This window comes from Mugil cephalus, chromosome 5 (genome assembly GCF_022458985.1).
Source record: "Mugil cephalus isolate CIBA_MC_2020 chromosome 5, CIBA_Mcephalus_1.1, whole genome shotgun sequence".
NCBI lineage: Eukaryota > Metazoa > Chordata > Actinopteri > Mugiliformes > Mugilidae > Mugil > Mugil cephalus.
In genome coordinates, this window is record NC_061774.1 from 3833299 (window position 1) to 3852148 (window position 18850).

The following is an 18850-nucleotide window of genomic DNA, read 5'->3' on the forward strand; positions in this document are numbered from 1 at the left end:
AAAATCTTAGTTATATAGTGAAGGTACTTTGGATCAATAAACATTATTCTTGACAACAAGATATTTTTGAGTTAAAAATGTTTGAGACAAAAGTTTGGTATGCATTGATTTAATACTTGAAAAACTACAACATACACACGATTGTTTTCATGTTTTCAGCTATATCGTATGTACCTTTCTCCTCCACCCTGAAAAAGGTGTGCTGCTCCTTTAAGGACGCTACCGCCCGCTCATCATGTGACACAACAAGGAAGTTTAAATGTAACGATTCATTAACCGAGTTGCTGCTGAGGCGAATTCTGTCTTAATAAGCTATTTGCTTAGTTTCTTCCGCTTTGGTGAAGCATTCAAGTCGCGGCAGCGTGAAATTGGCAATGAAATGAATTAGTGCAATTGTCTAGTCCATGCGGCGACAGGGCAAAATGTTTGTATCGCTTCTCATTTACACTTTAACGTTAGTATTTCCAGCCGGATACGCATCGCTGCCGCTTGTTATCAACACTTGGCCATTCAAGGATGCAACAGTTGCAGGTAGGCCATTTAATAACCGGCCGTGTGTTCAAATGTGTTAGTTCAAAAGACTCGTGCGTATTGAGTCATGGGTCATGTGACACTGGTTAAAAAACTGTGAATAAATATAATACCCTTACTTCCCGACCAGAAAAACAAGTCTCTCTGTGTACGTGATTTAATTGTGATTGTTTGAACATAACTATAAGTGCAGGACGTTAAATAATTGTCTACACAGTTGAGGTCACAAGAACTTTACATTGCATACTGTACTTCCGCTTTCTTTTTTTTTTTTCTTACTAAGTGATTGGCCTACAGTCTACGTTAATAAGTAACACACATTTGACATAAACCCAACAGTTGCAGTTATTTTGGGTGTTAAATGTGCCATCTGCACTCACACTTTACAGTGTGACATGACATATTTTGGTAACAACAACATTTTGTTTCATGGAGTTGCTATAAAAATAAATGAAGCAATAAATATATCAACTATAGTCTGGTTCTCAAAAAAAAGTGTGCGCTTATTTGTCCTGTGATCGTAAGTCAAGACGTCTCCTAAAGGTTTCAGACATTTAAATAAATGCATTTAAAATGAATGAATAATTGTCAAAGATAAATTTATGATAATAGAAAAGGTACTGGTTGCAATGTTTATTTTTGTCTGATTTGAGTATTTTGTTCATTTCTGATTCAACATACATATGTCCCCTTGCAGTATTTCCTGGATTTTTCCCCACACATTATTATTATTAATATGTTTTTTCCCCACTGTATTTGTGACCTAACTAGAGCTTATCTGAGCAATTATGTTAGTCCATTGGGTCTTAGGTGGGGATATGAAATGGGCAGGACTCGGCTTTGTAACTGAAACTGCCCTCACACTATTTGGTTTCATGCAGGATGATACATTGGACATGTTCAAATTGAAATTGAAAATACTTCAGCGTTGCTTGTGACTTATCTGTCAACAGGGTTTCCACCAGGTGCTCAACACACACGCAGAAAAAGAGAAACTGTATTCAAAACATCACAAGCAACAGCTCAGACTTGTAGTTGATTAAAGTGAACTTAAAAAAAGCTCACTATTTTGATAGATGTGGACGCCCTTTCATTCATCAGATATGTGTCACCCTTTTCCCTGAGGTTTCTATGAAAATGGAAAAAAATGGACCCGGCTCTCAGTTTGGCTGTGATCATTTTAAAAGTGTAGTCTGTGAGTCAGGACTATTGATCCACCCATGCAAATCTCTTTTCCTTTGGGGGCTTACAGAAGCAGCTGATAACAGCAGACTAATCTTGTCATCCATTCTATAGTCTTTTCTGAAAGGAAAAAAAACAACAACAACAGAGTATTACAAAAAGAATTATATCCTGAGACAAGAGCACTTACCATTGATGAAGTTAGTAGCTGAATAGAATTGATCGCTAGATAGATCTCAGAAGATAAGAGGAGGACTTTCTGGTAGTATCCCACTGAACACAGTGTAACGGTCTCAGAATTCTGTGGCAAGCTGGTGGCTGTGCTACCAGTTGGTATTTTGATCCCTATGGGCCCTTGGGGGATCAGTGACCAAATGCTTGTCAGCATCCTGTTTAATGAAAAGCCATCGCACTGGTCATCTCAGACACTCATGCAACTCACCAGCACAGATTATAAATTTGGCAAAAAGATTTAATGAATTCAGTAGCACACCCTGCATATTTAACACAATTTAAAGCCACTGTCTCCAAGATTGTGTTATCGAGATATTATTGTTCAGTGTTTCTGCCCAGTGTAAATTTTGATTCTAATTTATCATGAATTAACTTGTGTAAAATGTATTACACAGGATTTTGTTGCATCATAATGCACGCTGCCTTTGTCAGCAGTGTCTGTGTCAACTACTTTTTGCTAAATAGAGATTTGCTGGACTGAAAGACACTTTCCTTCCCATCTGCTGCAATAATGTGACTGGCAGAGGTTGTATTTTCTGTCATGGGTATGGCATTTGTTTCATTGTTGATCACATGCTGAAAGATTCATTGTGCCTGTAGCATGGAGTGCCCTGCAGTCCGGTGGCTCGGTGTTGGATGCGGTGGAGGCAGGCTGTGCCCGCTGCGAAATGGACCAGTGCGATGGCAGTGTAGGCTACGGTGGGAGCCCAGATGAGCGCGGAGAGACCACACTGGACGCCATGATCATGAACGGGTAAAACACGAACATGCAGTACACCGGTCTGGTATTAGAAGTGAGGATGGTATGGTAAAAAAAAAAAAGAAAAGAAAGATACATTTGTTATGCAACATAATTACGTTGAAATGTTATTGGAATTTAACGAAATGTTTGTAAGATTTTTTGTAATTGTAATTATTGTTTAACTTTTTACAAATTGCATCTGTTGCACGTATCTTTAACATTTACAGACTTAAGTGGTTGACCTTTCCTGCAAATTGTTCTCATTAGGATTTGAAAACCTGCTATTATTGGGTCCTTAAATGCACTTGCACTCTCAGAAGTGATTAAGTAAATGTCATCTTACAAAAAACAATGAAAAAGACAAGAGGAAAACAGTTTGCTATTTAATTATAGAATGTTCTTTTTTTCCATTTTGTAGAAAAAAACAATTGACTTTTTTGGTTACATACTCATGAATACATTGCGGGTAGAAGTCTCCCACACTCAGTCCAATAAAGCTGCATAAAAAATCTCGTAACTATCACCAGCAGACATACTGTACGGCAAGTATCTAATCTCCTGTGCAGTTTTAAGTAATCCAATAGACCAGTCCTGCAAAAAAATACAAGCTCCGTAAAAATGTTCTTTGCTGTCAGGGAAAAGTTGACTAAACTTTTTGGATATTCTTCAGGCTTTACTTTTTGTGATAAATATTGAAAAACCCTTCCAGTGTAATGGTTTCTATTGTAATACCACCACAAAGGGCAGACTAAAAGGGAGACAGCTATTTTGATTCAACTGCATTATAATACCGTCTCAAAGAAAACTGAACATAATACTGTGCGTATTTCTCACATCTCCCATGAAGTTTTTTTTAATTATGCCTTATACTTTATATCTTTTATACAGCAGCATTTGGCCCATGAACACAGATTATTGTGATTGATGGTATTTCAGAGTTTTCATTTTCTGGAAGACAATTGAAGAATCAGGATGACTCATGTACTATGGGGGGTGCCTGCTCAGGAGACTGGAACTCATTCATAGCAGGTTGAGCTTTTTGGGAAGAGGGATCGGCTTCCCTATTTCTATTTTTACAGGAAACACAAATAAATACATAAACAGCCCTCTGCTATTCGTTTCACTGGGGCTTCAAGAACTGTGCATCACAGTCCTTGGTAAGTTAGTCTGATGCGCCGTGCTTACACTGAATTTCAATTGAAGAAAGTACTCTATTTGTATTATTCTCCAGCTGTTTACGAACAAGACAGGGGCAAGAGAGGTCCCGGAGACGTGCACCTTTTGTACTTTGGATGGAGATGATGCTGATAATATTTGTGTCCAGTAATCCAGCAGGAACGTCTGTTTTCTGTGTACTGTTTGTGTGCAGTGATACAATGGAGGTGGGTGCAGTTGCGGACCTGAGAAGAATCAAGAATGCCATTGGAGTTGCAAGAGCTGTGATGGAGCACACTGATCATACACTGCTGGTCGGACAATCAGGTCTGTGTGGAATATTTCTCATAAAATATTACATTAAAAAAACTCAGTTTATGTTATTAAAAACTTGAGTTCAGTGCAGTTATGAAGAATCTGAAAAGGATGTTGTATTTGAATGAATTAACTCAATGAGTTACTTCTCACATTCAGCCAAAGCCTTTAAGACGGAGAGTACTGTAAGCCTTAATCTCTAATGACTAGCATCAGTCATCAGAGTGCATGGGTCAGAGCTACAGAAGAATGACCTGAACATGAAGGGCAGGACTAGATAGCACTGAAAAGAAATGGGGGAAAATAAAAACGGTTAAAGGAAACTGAAGGCCAGTATTAAAATGTTTTGCTGCAGCCTGGTCAGTATCTTTTAGCAAATAATTTAGCTTGCATGTCAACATGTCCAGCGACTTTTTCGTTGTAATTGAACCATCATCCTGTAGGAAGTAGTAAGGTCACTGCTATTCAAATCCATATACATGGTAAGCTTGTACTCCTTCGTCCAAGGCTAAATGAGATGAGATGCCTGTGTGTGACCCTCTGTTTTTCTTACAACCTGAAGTTGGAGTGGTGTACAATGTGCAACTTGACCTGAAAGTATTACTTCTCTCTTTATAGCGACTATGTTTGCTGAAAGCATGGGCTTCATTGCAGAAGACCTGACTACCAACAAATCTCTGAATATTTTCTCAGAGTGGCTGAAGGGCAACTGCCAACCTAATTATTGGAAGGTGTGTGTGTGTGTGTGTATCAAACAGTGTGTTTTTCCTCACTTGTGCTGGCTAAAGGCATGATGCTTCTAAAAGATTGATAATAAAAGGAAAAATTGACAAGCATACTAAAGTAGTTTCGGAAAAAGTCAGCTTCTGTGGTAGAGGTGATGGCCTACAGCAGAGCTGGAGCTGTTCTTTAAAACTCTCCTGTTGACTTCCCCAACACTCAGCGAGGAGCCGCGGTTCTACTGATCAAATATACACCATTTATACTTGGGGCTGCCCAGCAAAAGACAGATGCGCTATGAAACTCAAAATGACTTAAGAATCTTGTTCAAAGTCAACATAACAGTAGTTGAGTTGTTTTTTAAGAGACCAAGCATCAAAGATTCCTTAGACTATTCATATTTTCTTTACACAAGTAAAATATATCAACATTTAAAAAGCTGTTCTGAAATTCTGACAACTTCCAACAGTTATGATATAAAACTAAAATCAAGAGGAAAGGATATATAGTATAGGTCGGCAAGCATATACCGACTACTGCTGCCATAGATTGTATTATCCACATAAGGTTAGAATACTAAACGTATCCATCGTGACAGTCTAATACGAAACTATGTTTTGTTGTGATTGAGTTAAAGAAATTGCAGCTGTACCTGCTTAAATCTGCATAACAATTGAATTATTCACCATTTTACATTTTCAGCATATTATTTCTTTGGCAGGCTTATTTAGTAAAACTCCAGATTGTTGCTGAGGTCACTGGAGACAGACTGTAGCTGCATAACTGAAGGGAATTCATGGACGGGAATATATCAGACTTGCCTTTATGAATAATGCATTGGCATTGCAGATGAACACCTTGTAAAAATAAAGTTATCAATTCATATTCAGTATTAAAAGACCTTTAAGTAGACCTTTTAGTCCTCAGCTCCGATGTAACCTACATCTGTCATGGGTTTTCAAAACTCGGGCGTTGCAGCTGTTTGTTGAATTCTAAATCTGACACTTTTTAGCAGAACTTCACTCACCTGGAACATCAAAGGGGTAGAATGAACTTTTCACACCTCCCTGCAGGCCAAAGCTGGTGCACTCAGTTATTGGCAATCTTGCTCTCTATGCAGACACAATGTCCCTCCTTGAGGAGGTAGACTTGGTTGTCCTTGTCTCACTAAAACCTGGCATTTTACAGCCAAAGGACATACAAGACTCCCTGCTGTATATGACTTTATATTAGGTGCTAAACAAACTTGGTGACAGTGGTGCTCATGGTTTTATGTCATTAAATCAAAGTGCTGACAGATCAGCATGACTTGTTCGTGTGCTATATTAATAATTGAGGCCCAGGATAACATTATACAAACAGTGATGTGGTTTTATCTCCTGTCAAAAGAATGTCAATCCAGATTCTTCCAAGACTTGTGGACCCTACAGGCCCAAGGCAACGCAGACTTGGAACAAGAGGGCACAGCATGCTAATACGCACTCCCATGACACCATCGGTAGGTTTTTATCGGCTGACACTGAAGTCAGCTTTCCTCAGGCATTTTATAGTTGAGCGTTTAAGCTCCTCACTGAAAGTAGACAGGTATGAGAGAATGTATGGCAGTGTAACAGGCCAAATAAAAAAGGAACGTAGACAGGCCTACTAAACCGCAAGATATAAGGGAACAGCTCAGTTTTGAAGTCTTTTGAAGAATTTTTGCTTTTGTCCTAAAAAGATCGAATCAAAAAAGATGAGGATTAATTACTTGCCCCCATTTTAATGGGGTGTGAGCAAGACATGTATTGATCAGTGCAACTGGAGCTGCTAGGACTTTTGTGGTACCTTGAAACTACATGGTGTATGTAATGATGTTTTATTACCGCTGTTTTTATTTCTGTGCCAGGGATGATTGCTATTGATAATGGTGGTCACCTGGCTGCTGGTACATCAACCAATGGCCTAACTCACAAAATTCCAGGGTATGTAGATGTTTCTATTGTCAAACATTAAGCAGTGTTATTTGTGACTTTGAGCCTTGGCTGATATGTGCCTAACAATAATCTTAAAGCTTTAACATCCACTCACTACTACTGCTTTAATGTGTGATTTAAAAAATATATATTTATATGTTCCCTTCCTTTTTCCCCATTTTTGTGTTTTCATATGTGGCCCGGGTCTAAATTTTAATCCTGGGTATGCGTCCTGTCCTGTAGGCGTGTTGGAGACTCTCCTATTGCTGGATCAGGAGCGTATGCAGACAGCTTAGCAGGTGCTGCTGCTGCCACTGGAGATGGAGACGTCATGATGCGCTTTCTACCCAGGTACCTCAGCCATTTTACGAACAAATTAACAACTTGTGTCACCGTCTGCACTACTGCCTGGGAGAAAATGAAATCCTCAAACCATGGGATGGGATATTTCAAAAGGGAAATTTTTAGTTGTACGTGATTTATTTTATTTATCGCCAAAAAAAAAATCATCTATTAAGGCATGTCCAGTAAGTAATATGAAATAGGATTTATATTTGAGTTCAGAATAAAAAAGCTACTCAAAATGTATTATTGATTGCTCAAAGCAAAATTTCACTTCAGGTAAATATCATAAATAATAATAATAATAAATGGTTCTATAAGGTACATCCACTTGTTCCACAGCTTACGATGTTTATATAAAATAATTTTCCTGTCATCAATATACGTTCATCTCCAGTGCTGCACTTAAAATTCTACACAACGCGTTGACTGAAACCATGTGGCTTTTTCCTTGACAGAAATAAATAGCTCAGAGAATATCGACATTTGTGACGTGAGCAGTTTTTAAACAGCTAACTTCTGGTGTGAGCCTCAAGCTGTAAGTGCATAAATAGCGTTATAAAGATCGGAGGCATGAGTACGTTGCCCCAAAACTGTCATTTATACATTCCACACAAGGAGCGAGATCTCACTAAAGCTGCTGTTTGTTTCCAGGCTGTGAGAGTATGGCGGTCTCAGAAGGGTTATTTTTTTAAAGCTTTATTTATCCAGGATAGTTTGGTGAGCGCACATAGTGTTCTTTTAAGTTGCACCCAGCTTAACATTCAGTCACACACACAACACCTAAGGGCTGCCTATTTCAATTATTGTGCTCTGACTCACTTCCTGCAACTATTGGAGGTTGTTTTTCAAGAGAGCTTGTTACTTGTGGACTGAAGAGTGTTTGCCCTTGCCCACGTTTTATCTTGCAACCCAGGTATATTGACTGATTAGTATTTTTGTATTAACACTGACAGGAGGAAATCGTTTATAAATAATGATAAATTACAGCCGTTTCTCCCTCTTTGCTGATTTTGTACACTTGTGAACACCTGACAAGTACATAAGGTATTTCAAGGCAGTTTCCAAATCGCCATTATTCAGTGTTTTTTTTATGTTATACGTTATACGCCATCATTTCAAGCACATCACTGTCATCATCCTGGTTGGTGGCCTTGAGAGCACTTGTTAGTTTGCCTCATGTGTACTCCATGTGATCCTGCCAACAGTTACTTGGCCGTGGAGCTGATGAGGGCTGGGGCCGATCCCTCGGCAGCCTGCAAGTCGGCCATATCCAGAATCAAGAGGCATTACTCAGAGTTCTTTGGAGCCATCATCTGTGCTAACACAACAGGTCACTATGGTGAGCGCTTGGGTTGTCAAATACAGACTGTACTGCACCTTGCCAGAGGTACTGACACTCATCAGAGATGTGGGCTCTGACAACATGTAAAATACGTAGACATATACAACAGTCACCAGAAAACCCACTGTAGCCAGACCACAGTACACCAGAATGCATACAAAGCATGCTTCAGTTTATAGTTGAACCTAGTTAACTTTTGTAGTAGACTTAGAAAAGAACAAAATAGAAAAAAATACTACTTTTTTTTTTGCACGCAACAAAAAGAAAATATTAAAAATAACTTATCATCCAGATAAAAGATAATCAGTGATACTGAATCAAGATCAAAGAAGCCACATGCCTAGAAGCAGCGTAAAAGACCTTACCTTGAAGTAATTATTAAGCAATGTTCATGGTCAGGTTTCGGCAGTTTTAATGTCTGCCGAAACCTGACCATGAACATTAGGCCCTAAAAAGGATGTCATTTTGTGAATTCCCTTTTTCAGATAAAATTATTCCTCAAAGCGAGGAATAGTATAGTCTTAGGAAAGGTCAGGTATGAGCAAGCCAGCTATTTAAATAAAGGTTGCACTAAAACATGCTGTGTCCATCTATTTAACTAGACACCAACAACCTTGAAATCACAGTCTTCCAACAAAACATGCTCCGTGCGCATAGTTTTATTCTTATGGCAACAGTGACACAGTTTGAAACCTTTGTTTTTTAATGCTTTAGAAACCACACAACCTTCAACTAACACTGTTCAGTATTATATATTTACCCTACGTGTCCTTTGATGCTACTTGCACACATGCTTTGTACTTTGCACCACAGGAAATTAGATCAAAATGTAATGAGACACATGGATTAACAGATGCTAACAGATGAAGGTTAGAAGAAATACCACTAAGTTAGAACATGCAGATGAAAATCACATGTTGTACCGCAAGTAAATGGGGCTATAATGATGAAGGGCTGTAAAGTTTACTTTTTTCTGTTCTAACATTTCATTTCCTCCTTTATCTCCACAGGTGCAGCCTGTAACAAGGTCCCTGGCCTCACACAGTTCCACTACATGGTGACAAACTCTGAGTCAAGCACACCAATGCTGAAATCTGTAGATTGCTTTTGAATGGTGTATGACTGTCTCTTTTACATATATATATGTGAATTAACAGCCTTCATGCTGTATTTTTATGCGGATGATTTCATGAATAAAATGTTATTTAAAAGAAGGTTGACCTGTTTGGATCCTTTATTAGATTTAATCACAGTTTTCACATGATGGCATTGACACATTAAAAAATAGGCGCACATACTCTATTAGATTAACATTGTGGCGAACAGAAGTAGGTGACATGACCTATAGGTCATATAGTTAATGGATATTTTCCAGTAAATGTATACTTTACACTTACACTCATATAAGCATGGGATTCAAGGTTTCAGTTTGAAGTAATATATGACTTGAACATATCAGCAACCAGGGAGGATAGAGACACCTGGTCCATTCTCTGCCCACTGGAAAAAGTCACACTGTTTACCCTTTTGAAAGCTGCAGGTGTAGAAATTCCGGCCATTGTTGGGTCCTAGTTTCAGAACCGTCCTCATTAAACAGCGTTTCCCATGGTGACAAAAAGGGAAGTTCAAGTCTGCCCACTGCAACAGTGAAAATAAGACGTTGGTAACTGGTTTAAATGTTTGTGGGTGGGCTAAAAACCCAAGATAAAATATTAATTCACCAGGCTAGACAATGAGCAAGCGACCAGTTGCTTTCTAGTTCTACCTCAAAGAAGTTGCACTTGGTCTCTCTGGGAAGCGAACAGGCATAGAACTGTCGTCCTTTATTCTCCCCCTCCTTGTGGACCACTCTGAGGACAGCTGGGCGACGATGGGATGCACAACAAGGGGCGCTGGGACTGGAGGATACGGAGGTGGTGCGGCTTGTCCCTTCTGTTCGCCGCATCCTGACACAAGTGAAAAAACTGTCTTATTACTTTGAACATGAAACACAAATACCCGTCACACCAACACTCATTAGCGAGCAAACAAGCTTTTCTTCAGCAGTGTGTGATGATGGCTGTTGGTAATAATTGTACATGCCAGGTATCCTACAGTGGCTATTTATCTATCTGTACTTTTTTACTTTATAACAATGTTGCATTAAAATTCCACAGTCAGAGGATTTTTCCCCACCCTCTCATCTCCCTGAAGTTGCAAAAAACTTCTCTTATTATAAACTTATTCATGAATAGCCAAGTAAGAGATTCACTCACCCTGAGTTGGGGGTTCCATTTTGAGCATTGTTACTGGGAGAGGGACTGTGATCAATTCTCATTTTCTTGGATGGGTGACTGTAGGAGGCCAGTGATTCCCCATTGGAGAGCTCGGCACTTTGCTTCTGCCAGCCACCAGAGGCATAATTGGGGCTTGTTGTCCCTTGGCAGACGCTGTATTTATATAAACCTCGTTCTGCCGCCAAGGAATTCAAATGACTGCCGGCAGGGGAGAGCGGCAAGTTTACAGGCTTTGGCTTCTTGCTTAAGTCGGAGAAAACAAGGGTGGACGTCCCAAATGCAGACCTCCAGTTGACTTTGAGCTCCTCTTGTGGTTTCTTGAAGGGAATGCAGGGGTATTTAATCAAATCAGCGGTGAAGGGTGATGCTTCAGTGCTAATGTCGTCTTTGCGGACTGTGGAGATGGAGCCAGAGTGAGTAACTCAATTCACGTTCAGCAGCTGCAGCTCATTCTTATGCACTGGCTGTGCTCATAAAATGCAGGTTGTTGTTAGTTTTAAGTGGTTAGGTTGCCATAAAACATCCCAGTAAGCAATATACTGCTGTGCTGTGCAGTCAAATAGTATGTCACGCAATCTGTGTTTCTAAAGATGCCCTCGTGAAAAATTCTCCGAAATAAACCCTCGCATCCAAAAAATGAGTCTGTGTTTTTGGTAATGCACTATGAGATCTGACAAGAAAGTCGTTAACTGCTGTGAATATAATGCTTAAGTTCCTCAGAAACTACCATCAATGTGCCCTTGAGCAAGGCCCTTAACCACCGGCTGTTTCAGTTGAGCGATACACAGTGGTCCACCGTGGAAGATGTACATGCACAGATGCAAATTACGCTATCGCTGAGAGGAAGTGTCAGTTTTTCTTTGGAGATGATTTTATCAAGCATTGTAAAAATTCACTACTTATCACACTCAAAAAATACTGGTGACTTATAAATTTAAAAATATAGTTTTACATTTTTTTAATGGGGCAACTGTGTTCAAACTCAGTCCTTCTGTGTGAAAAGTATTCACCCGATTCTGACAGTGAGAATGTTTTACCATTGTACGAGTAGACCAAAGAGGATTTGTTCTGGTACAAAAATGAATAGGAAATGTCTCTTTATAGTCAGAAATATTTTCTTTAGACTAGCAGTAGTCTAAATTAATTTCTAACAAAAACAGTGTAAACATGAGGATGCTATAAATGCAGCCGGATACATGGAAATGTTTGTTTGGAGTGGGGATGTTATCTGAATCAACTGCAGGAGTCGGTCTAAGGCCACCTTGTGATAGTGAGCAATTTACCCCTGTCTGAGAGCCTGGCACATAATGATTCATGGGCAGACTGGAGTGATACTTGTGCAGCTATTCAGTTGCCAGCTATAATTTGAAAAAGTTTACATTTCAAACATTCCAGTGCATGTTAAGCATATAAAATAAAAATGAAAGGAAACTATTCAGCCGCGGTCAGTTGTTGAAATGGAGACAGCGAAGAAATGTCATTCAAACACTAGTTGACTCATCCATGATGCTCAAGACAGCTGGAGGAACATGACCAGCTGACAGACATGCTCGTTATCTGCGCTGCAACATACAAACCCAACTACTGGAACTACTTGAAAGCAGAAACATTTGTGGTTTGCTGTCTCGGCCAAACGTTTTTAAGCACCGATGTCATGCTGCAGATGGGATTTTTAGCTAAACAGCAACAGCAGCTAATTTAATTTGATCTCTTAACAGTTATGCTCTGTTAAGGTTAACAACTACAAAGTAAGAACATTTCAGTTACCTTCAGGTCTTGGAGTGAAACAGGCATCGCAGGCTTTTGCTGTTGGCTGGTTGATGAGTGTACAGAGATGACAGGCCCAGTCCTCTTCCTCCTTCTTAGCCACGTTATCACTGGTTCGGCCATTGTAGGCCCAACCAATCAGACTGTTTCTGACTGGGAGCTTACTGGACGAGCAAACAGTACACACACATATTCATAATAATAGAAATCATCTATTAAAAAACAATATCTTACATTTACTACACAGTCGGGACAACTTGACACTCAGTTCTGTTGTTTATCTGTCAGTAAATGTACACAATCATTCCGACTGCAATCCTTCTTCACCACTGACGCTACCCTGACACTACACTCAGTAAAGTTTAACAGCAGCACAAAACACAAACTCCAGGACCAACAAAACAATTCTTGGGAGTAGGATCTATTGTAAGGCTGTAGTAATCTACTGCACTGTGAGTGCCTGATAACTGGCGTAACAGGCGGCCGAGTGCATTTTCATTCTTGTGAAATAACACATTACTCACAGGCAATGTGATATAAATTGCTGCCGTTACTATTGTACGTATGAATTCTTTAAAGGTCCAGTGTGCATGATTTAGAGCGACATTTTTAAAGAAATGTAAGATGATATTTCAAAGTACACTGATCAGGCATAACATTATGACCACCTTCCTAATATTGTGTAGGTCTCCCTTGTCCAAAACAGTTGTGACTCATCAGAAAATGCATGTGTTATTGTATTTTCTGTGACCTAGAGTAGTGATAGGGTCTTCTTCCCTGCTGTGCTGCCATGATTCTACAGTAGCACATAACGGATAAAGAAAGAAAGAGCCTTCTGCATTTTGTTACATTTTCAGTGATAATAGTTTCTGTGAGGGGAAAGGACAGTAGCAAATCTGCAACCTCGCCACTGGAGCGTATTATTTAATAAAGCAAATTAGGTTGTTTTTTTTTTAATATTGGGAACTTTGCTTTCTTGTGTTTACTGACATACATAAAGGATGATAAAAATTAATTATTCACAGCAATTAAAATGGCTGTTTAAAACAGGGGAATTTGAATTAGAATATTAGTGAAGGAAACATGGGAGGTCAGGAGGAGAATCTTGCATCAAGGACGAGTGGGTGATAATGATAATGATGATGATTATGACCAGGATTTATTTATGCTACTAGTTTCCCAGTGTTTGTTTTCTTTGCTCGGGAGGATTTTTTTAACAAATATTATTTTTTTGCAGGATGTAAAAATCATATGCTATTAAAGTTTTATGAAAGTTAAATACATGTTATAATCGCAAGAGGAATGGGCTACAAATAAATTCATTTATTTAACGTATATTAAAACCGTCATATATTAAAAATGCGTCATGCAATCAAACCAATGATTACTGTAACCTCGTTAAAAACCATACACACTTTAACTAGGCAAACACTTGCAGTTCAAACAGAGGATGAAGATATGAAAGAATGCAATGTGTTTCATATAATTGCTCCAAGCGTACATGTTTGGTGCTCTGACATGAAGCTTGACTATGTCTGACAAGAAGGCAAACCTTCGATGCCAACAGACGCCGAGGAGCAAAGAAGCAGCGGCTTTCAGGAAACTTCTCACAGATTGCTTTATCAGCTGTGTAATGTGTTGTAAGAGCTTTAGACTCTAACCCCTCGCAAATCTTTGCTCAAACACAGCCCAGGAGGTGTTGAGCCTGTGCCCCGTCTGGCAAACACAGCCTTATATGCGCATTAATTTCCCCCCATAACACTTCCCACTCCCTGCCAAGCCCATCTGCCTGCAAAGATGGCCTCTCTGAATTTGAACATATTATCTAAAGAGCTTTAGAACTTCTGCAAAGACTAGGTTTTGAAATGTGACACCGAGCTTTACCACGTTGCTTTCGATGCATTTTTTGGAACAAAGTGTATTAGGATTTCCCATTGTAATGTTAGGAGAGAATCTCACGGTTTATCCGGTCACTGGAACATTTCTACCCAAACTTTACATGTTGAAGGAAAGACATAGTGGAAGATTTACTATCTTTAAGTGTCACGTGCTTCCGAAAACAACGGAGCAGCCCTAGCAAGAGTGTTAGACAACACCTTCTCAGCTCTACAAGGGTTCCTACCTGATGTCGACCCTGCTGGGATCTCCGTTCTGACAGCGCTCACAGAAGTAAGTCATCCTGCCATTGTCTCCGAGACGACAGACTATGATGACATGAAAGCACTGACCGCACTGGGGACGCTTGTAGACTTTGTAATGTTTGTGGAGTGGAGAGCCGGATTTGCGACACTGATAGAAGAATGAATAAAAAGATGAGGATAAAGAGAGCAGACAGAAAATACTATATTTCCTTACATCACTATTATGTATGCAAAGGTGTATTTGTTTTCTCTATTCTCCAGATAGAAGGGCTTTGACTTTTGCTCTTATTTATTGGCAACACAGAATTTTAAGTTAATCTATTCTCGCGAGTAGCTCTGAATGGGTTGTTAAAAGTAAATCTGTATTCATGAGCTGCTGCTCAAGGTCTACGACAAACACACTTTAACTAACATTTGCTATACAAACGTCTAACCTTGTAAAACAGAAGAGTGAAATCGCGAGTCATCTTCACCACATGGTGCACCTGCTCGTCTGTCAACTGCTGAACCTGAAAATGAAGAGCAGAGTTGGTTAGAGTTCACAGCCAGAGGGTGAATACACCTTTTTTTAAAGGTATCACCCTTCATTCCAAAACAGAGAGGAATAGTGCTTCACGGTTCGCAAATCAATTATACAAGAATATAAACAAAAAAAAAAAAACACATGTGAATGGAAAAACAGATTTAAAATGATGCAATGGAGAGAAATCACATACATTGCATTGTAGTCAAGGCAGTAAAGACCTCACTGAGTCTCAGACAGTGTGTAAAAACAGTACCTGTTGCTCTTTCAGGACACCTGAGGGTTCAGTAATGGAGAGAAACTCATAAAGATTCAATAGTCCCAAAAGAAGAAGGGGCCAAAAGTCCTAGATTAATGTTTTGGTCCAGTGTGCTATATTCCTGTACCCCATGTAATACTTTGTAAGGAGAGCAGACATCCTAGCAGAGCAGAGCCCCTGGTAATAGCTGAGTAATAGAAGTATTTATGCTGCAAAGTGTCTCATGCCTGCAGTGGATAGGTCACTGTATAATTCAGCTTTTTTTTTTTTCTATAGTTTGCTTAATGAAAATATTCCCTCAGAGCCCTGTGAAGCATTCAACCCTTTACATTTTACACGATAATATTTCCAAATCAGGATTTGAATTTAAACGATGTCTTTTTTAGAAATATATGTTATAATTCACAGAAAAGGTTATTCTTGACTTTCAATGCACGTTCATGTAAACAGAATATATTTCCATTTCCTAGCGGCGTAGAAGGGAAAGCTGATCACTGCCGCAACGCGCTCGTTTGTCTTTTCCTAAATTCATTGTCCTCATTGCAATGCATCACTCAGTAATACAAGGGCTTAAACTACGGTTTATTCCTGTGATAGTTGTCTTGCATTTTTACCCGCCCTTTTTTTTTATTCCACTGCTGAACACCATCCATCATCTTTTCCGTACCTTCACGGCTGGGTGGAGGCCCGAGTCAAACAGGGCTTCGTTTTTAATGATGTTGCCGACTCCCGGCATCACGGCTTGGTCTAGGAGGACGTCACAGAGCATCCTGCTGCTCTGGCTCCTCACTGCCTCCTCAGAGCGGGAGAAGCTGAACTTGGATGAGCAAACATCCAAGTCCTCCATGGCCCTCACCCTCTGCTCGCAGTCCTCTGTCAACCTGCGAGCACACAGTTTTGGGAGAATTTAGAAAATGTATGGCCACTCTTACAGCAAGTGTGCCATGAGGTCAACTGGTGCTCTCTTGAGGTTGCACACCGGAAAATAGTTTCTTTCATTTATTCTGTTTCGGTTAGTTTGTTATGAGATGGGACACCATAGGTGAAAGTTGCAGACGGTGAAAATAAATGTGCGTCTGGCTGCAGAACATTACAGCAGGATCTCACAGGCAATGATCGGGACAAATGTCGAGCCCAAAAGGCGGCATTCTTCATGCAACGATAGCCGCTGTCGTCAGACACAAGCTAATGTAGGACATACTCGCTGAATGAGACTCACACCCCAAGGTGAACTTCTGTCACCTCAATCTATCTGCGCTAGGCTGGTGTCCCCATTACCTTATTTCCACAGTGCTGTCAAAGAAGCACACAATGTCGTTGGTAAGGTGTATTTCCAGCACCGGTGCGGCGCCTGTTCTATCCTTCCTCTCAGCAGGGTTTATACGCATTGATCCATTCATGCCGAAGTGGACTCTTGAGGATGCGATGTGTGAGAGAGAGAAAAGACAAATTCCTTTGAAAGATAGCATGTTACATGCGACTTGACAACAAAAGGACAGAAAGGTGGCTTAGTGGATGGAGACAACTGTGTAATAACTATTACTGTCACACCGAAACCTCTACCTGCCTGCTCACACCAGCACAGTTATATATGTAGAAATCCACAAGGCCTTGGATGAACATTTATTTAATCATTAAAATAACACATTCATATTAGAAGCATTTTGATTTACAATTAGGGACCAGTTATATTTTATCAGTCGTTAATTATTTGACATTACTGCTGTAGTTGTGGCTGTTACAGTTATACGTTGTTGTATAACACTGCTGACCAAGAACATATTGTATTTTGGAATGTTTTTTTTTTGCATATATTGGGCATTTGAGATATTTTTGTCAATTTTCAGATGAATTTTCACTCAAAACATAAATAAATCTACTGGTATATAAGATAAAATAAGACAAGATGCCTTTATTCATCCCACAATGGGGAAATAAATCCGCATCTCTAACAGGACAGATATTTACAAACAAACAAGGCAGCATTCAAGTAAGATTAGTATTTATTAGTATTAATTAAGTAATTAGTACGCTGTATGTGTACAATTGGTTACAGGGTTTCAAAATGGTCCTATTAATTTTGAATGTATATGTAATGCCTTTTATTTTATAAGTAATTCATTTATATATCATGTTCTTATTTTATCAATAACCCTACAAAAAGAGCAGTGTTGTGTTCGCTGTGTTATGCCTATGTTAACGTTACCTCAAAGCTCTCAGACCGAAGTACATGAAGAGCTCCTTGCCCAGGGTCTCGACACCGGTGTAGTGGCATTCATAAAAACAATGGAAGACATTTGACTCTGGGTTGTTTTTCTGTAAAGACATGTAAGTTTGTTAAAAACTGCGTAATTTGTCTTTACTCGTGTTTCATAACAGACCTCCAAACCAGGTAGGCAGCTAAGTTATTAATCTGCTTTTCTGCTAGGCTCCATGACATATATCAACTTACCGTTGATCTTGTCAAACTTCCTCTGACCTCTTTTAGTTTCTGTCCTTTCTGGACTTTTGAACGGATTTTCTCTCCGTTTAATGTACATCCCGGACCCTCAACCATCTTTGAGAAACACTACAACTACAAAGTTTGTTGTCGCTTTCAATCCCGCCAGAAGGGATTCGATTATGCGCATGCGTAGTGCGGGTTACACCCGGATATAGGGATAAGACTGCATTAAAGGGCCACTAACCTTATTTTCCTAGTGGCAATTGATTTGCGCTCCAGAGGATCTTATCAAGTAGTGGTAGATAGATTTGAAAAGGGAACAACATTTTACGCATTTTCCAAAGATGCAACGAACTAATATGAGGTTATGAAAGTGTATATACACTTGTATATTTATGTCCTTCCCCCCTTCACTATATAACCTCCATTCATTCAGGCATTCATTAATTTTTCATCATCGTAAACCGCAGTAAAATAATCTAACATTAGGGGGTAGGGTACAAAGATGGGGGAGGATTCAAGAATTTATTAGTCCTTTGTTTTAGAACAAAACAATCTTCTACTCAGTTTAATACAGTCCATACGCTCGTTAATGCAAGGAAGGAAACCAAATAAAAACTAAAGGAAACAATAGCAGCAGAAACGCGTTGATTTAAACTTTTGCTTCATTGGAGTACCTGCACCTTCCAACATCTCTGTTTTGTTTTGTTTTTTTCTGTTTTTATATATATTTCCATTTATGTAATTATGTGGATTTTTATATATGAGATTTAAGATTGTTTTATTTTTATCCTTGACTCGCATTCTTATGTCTATGTCTGGTCACATTTATGTTCTCTGTTATCTTGAGACTCTTGGACGAAACAATTTCCCTGCGGGGATCAATAAAGTGATCTTGAATCTTGAACAGCCATTTTACAGGT

General features: G+C 39.3%; 2 protein-coding genes across 2 annotated transcripts; one reads left to right on the forward strand and one right to left on the reverse strand.

Moving 5' to 3' along the window:
- The first annotated feature begins 250 nt into the window (after positions 1-250).
- On the forward strand, positions 251-9732 carry aga (aspartylglucosaminidase). Its single transcript, XM_047585947.1, has 9 exons — positions 251-531; positions 2548-2701; positions 4059-4171; positions 4778-4890; positions 6269-6377; positions 6765-6840; positions 7075-7182; positions 8382-8515; positions 9529-9732. The coding sequence occupies exons 1-9, from the start codon at positions 405-407 to the stop codon at positions 9627-9629; spliced, it is 1035 nt and encodes a 344-aa protein (XP_047441903.1). The 5' UTR covers positions 251-404; the 3' UTR covers positions 9630-9732.
- Positions 9733-9734: 2 nt separating this feature from the next.
- On the reverse strand, positions 9735-18103 carry neil3 (nei-like DNA glycosylase 3). Its single transcript, XM_047585946.1, has 10 exons — positions 17937-18103; positions 17691-17800; positions 16763-16897; positions 16152-16365; positions 15137-15211; positions 14684-14850; positions 12562-12725; positions 10774-11188; positions 10284-10464; positions 9735-10156 (listed from the first exon to the last, which is right to left on the reverse strand). The coding sequence occupies exons 1-10, from the start codon at positions 18039-18041 to the stop codon at positions 9974-9976; spliced, it is 1749 nt and encodes a 582-aa protein (XP_047441902.1). The 5' UTR covers positions 18042-18103; the 3' UTR covers positions 9735-9973.
- Between the last annotated feature and the right edge of the window lie 747 nt (positions 18104-18850).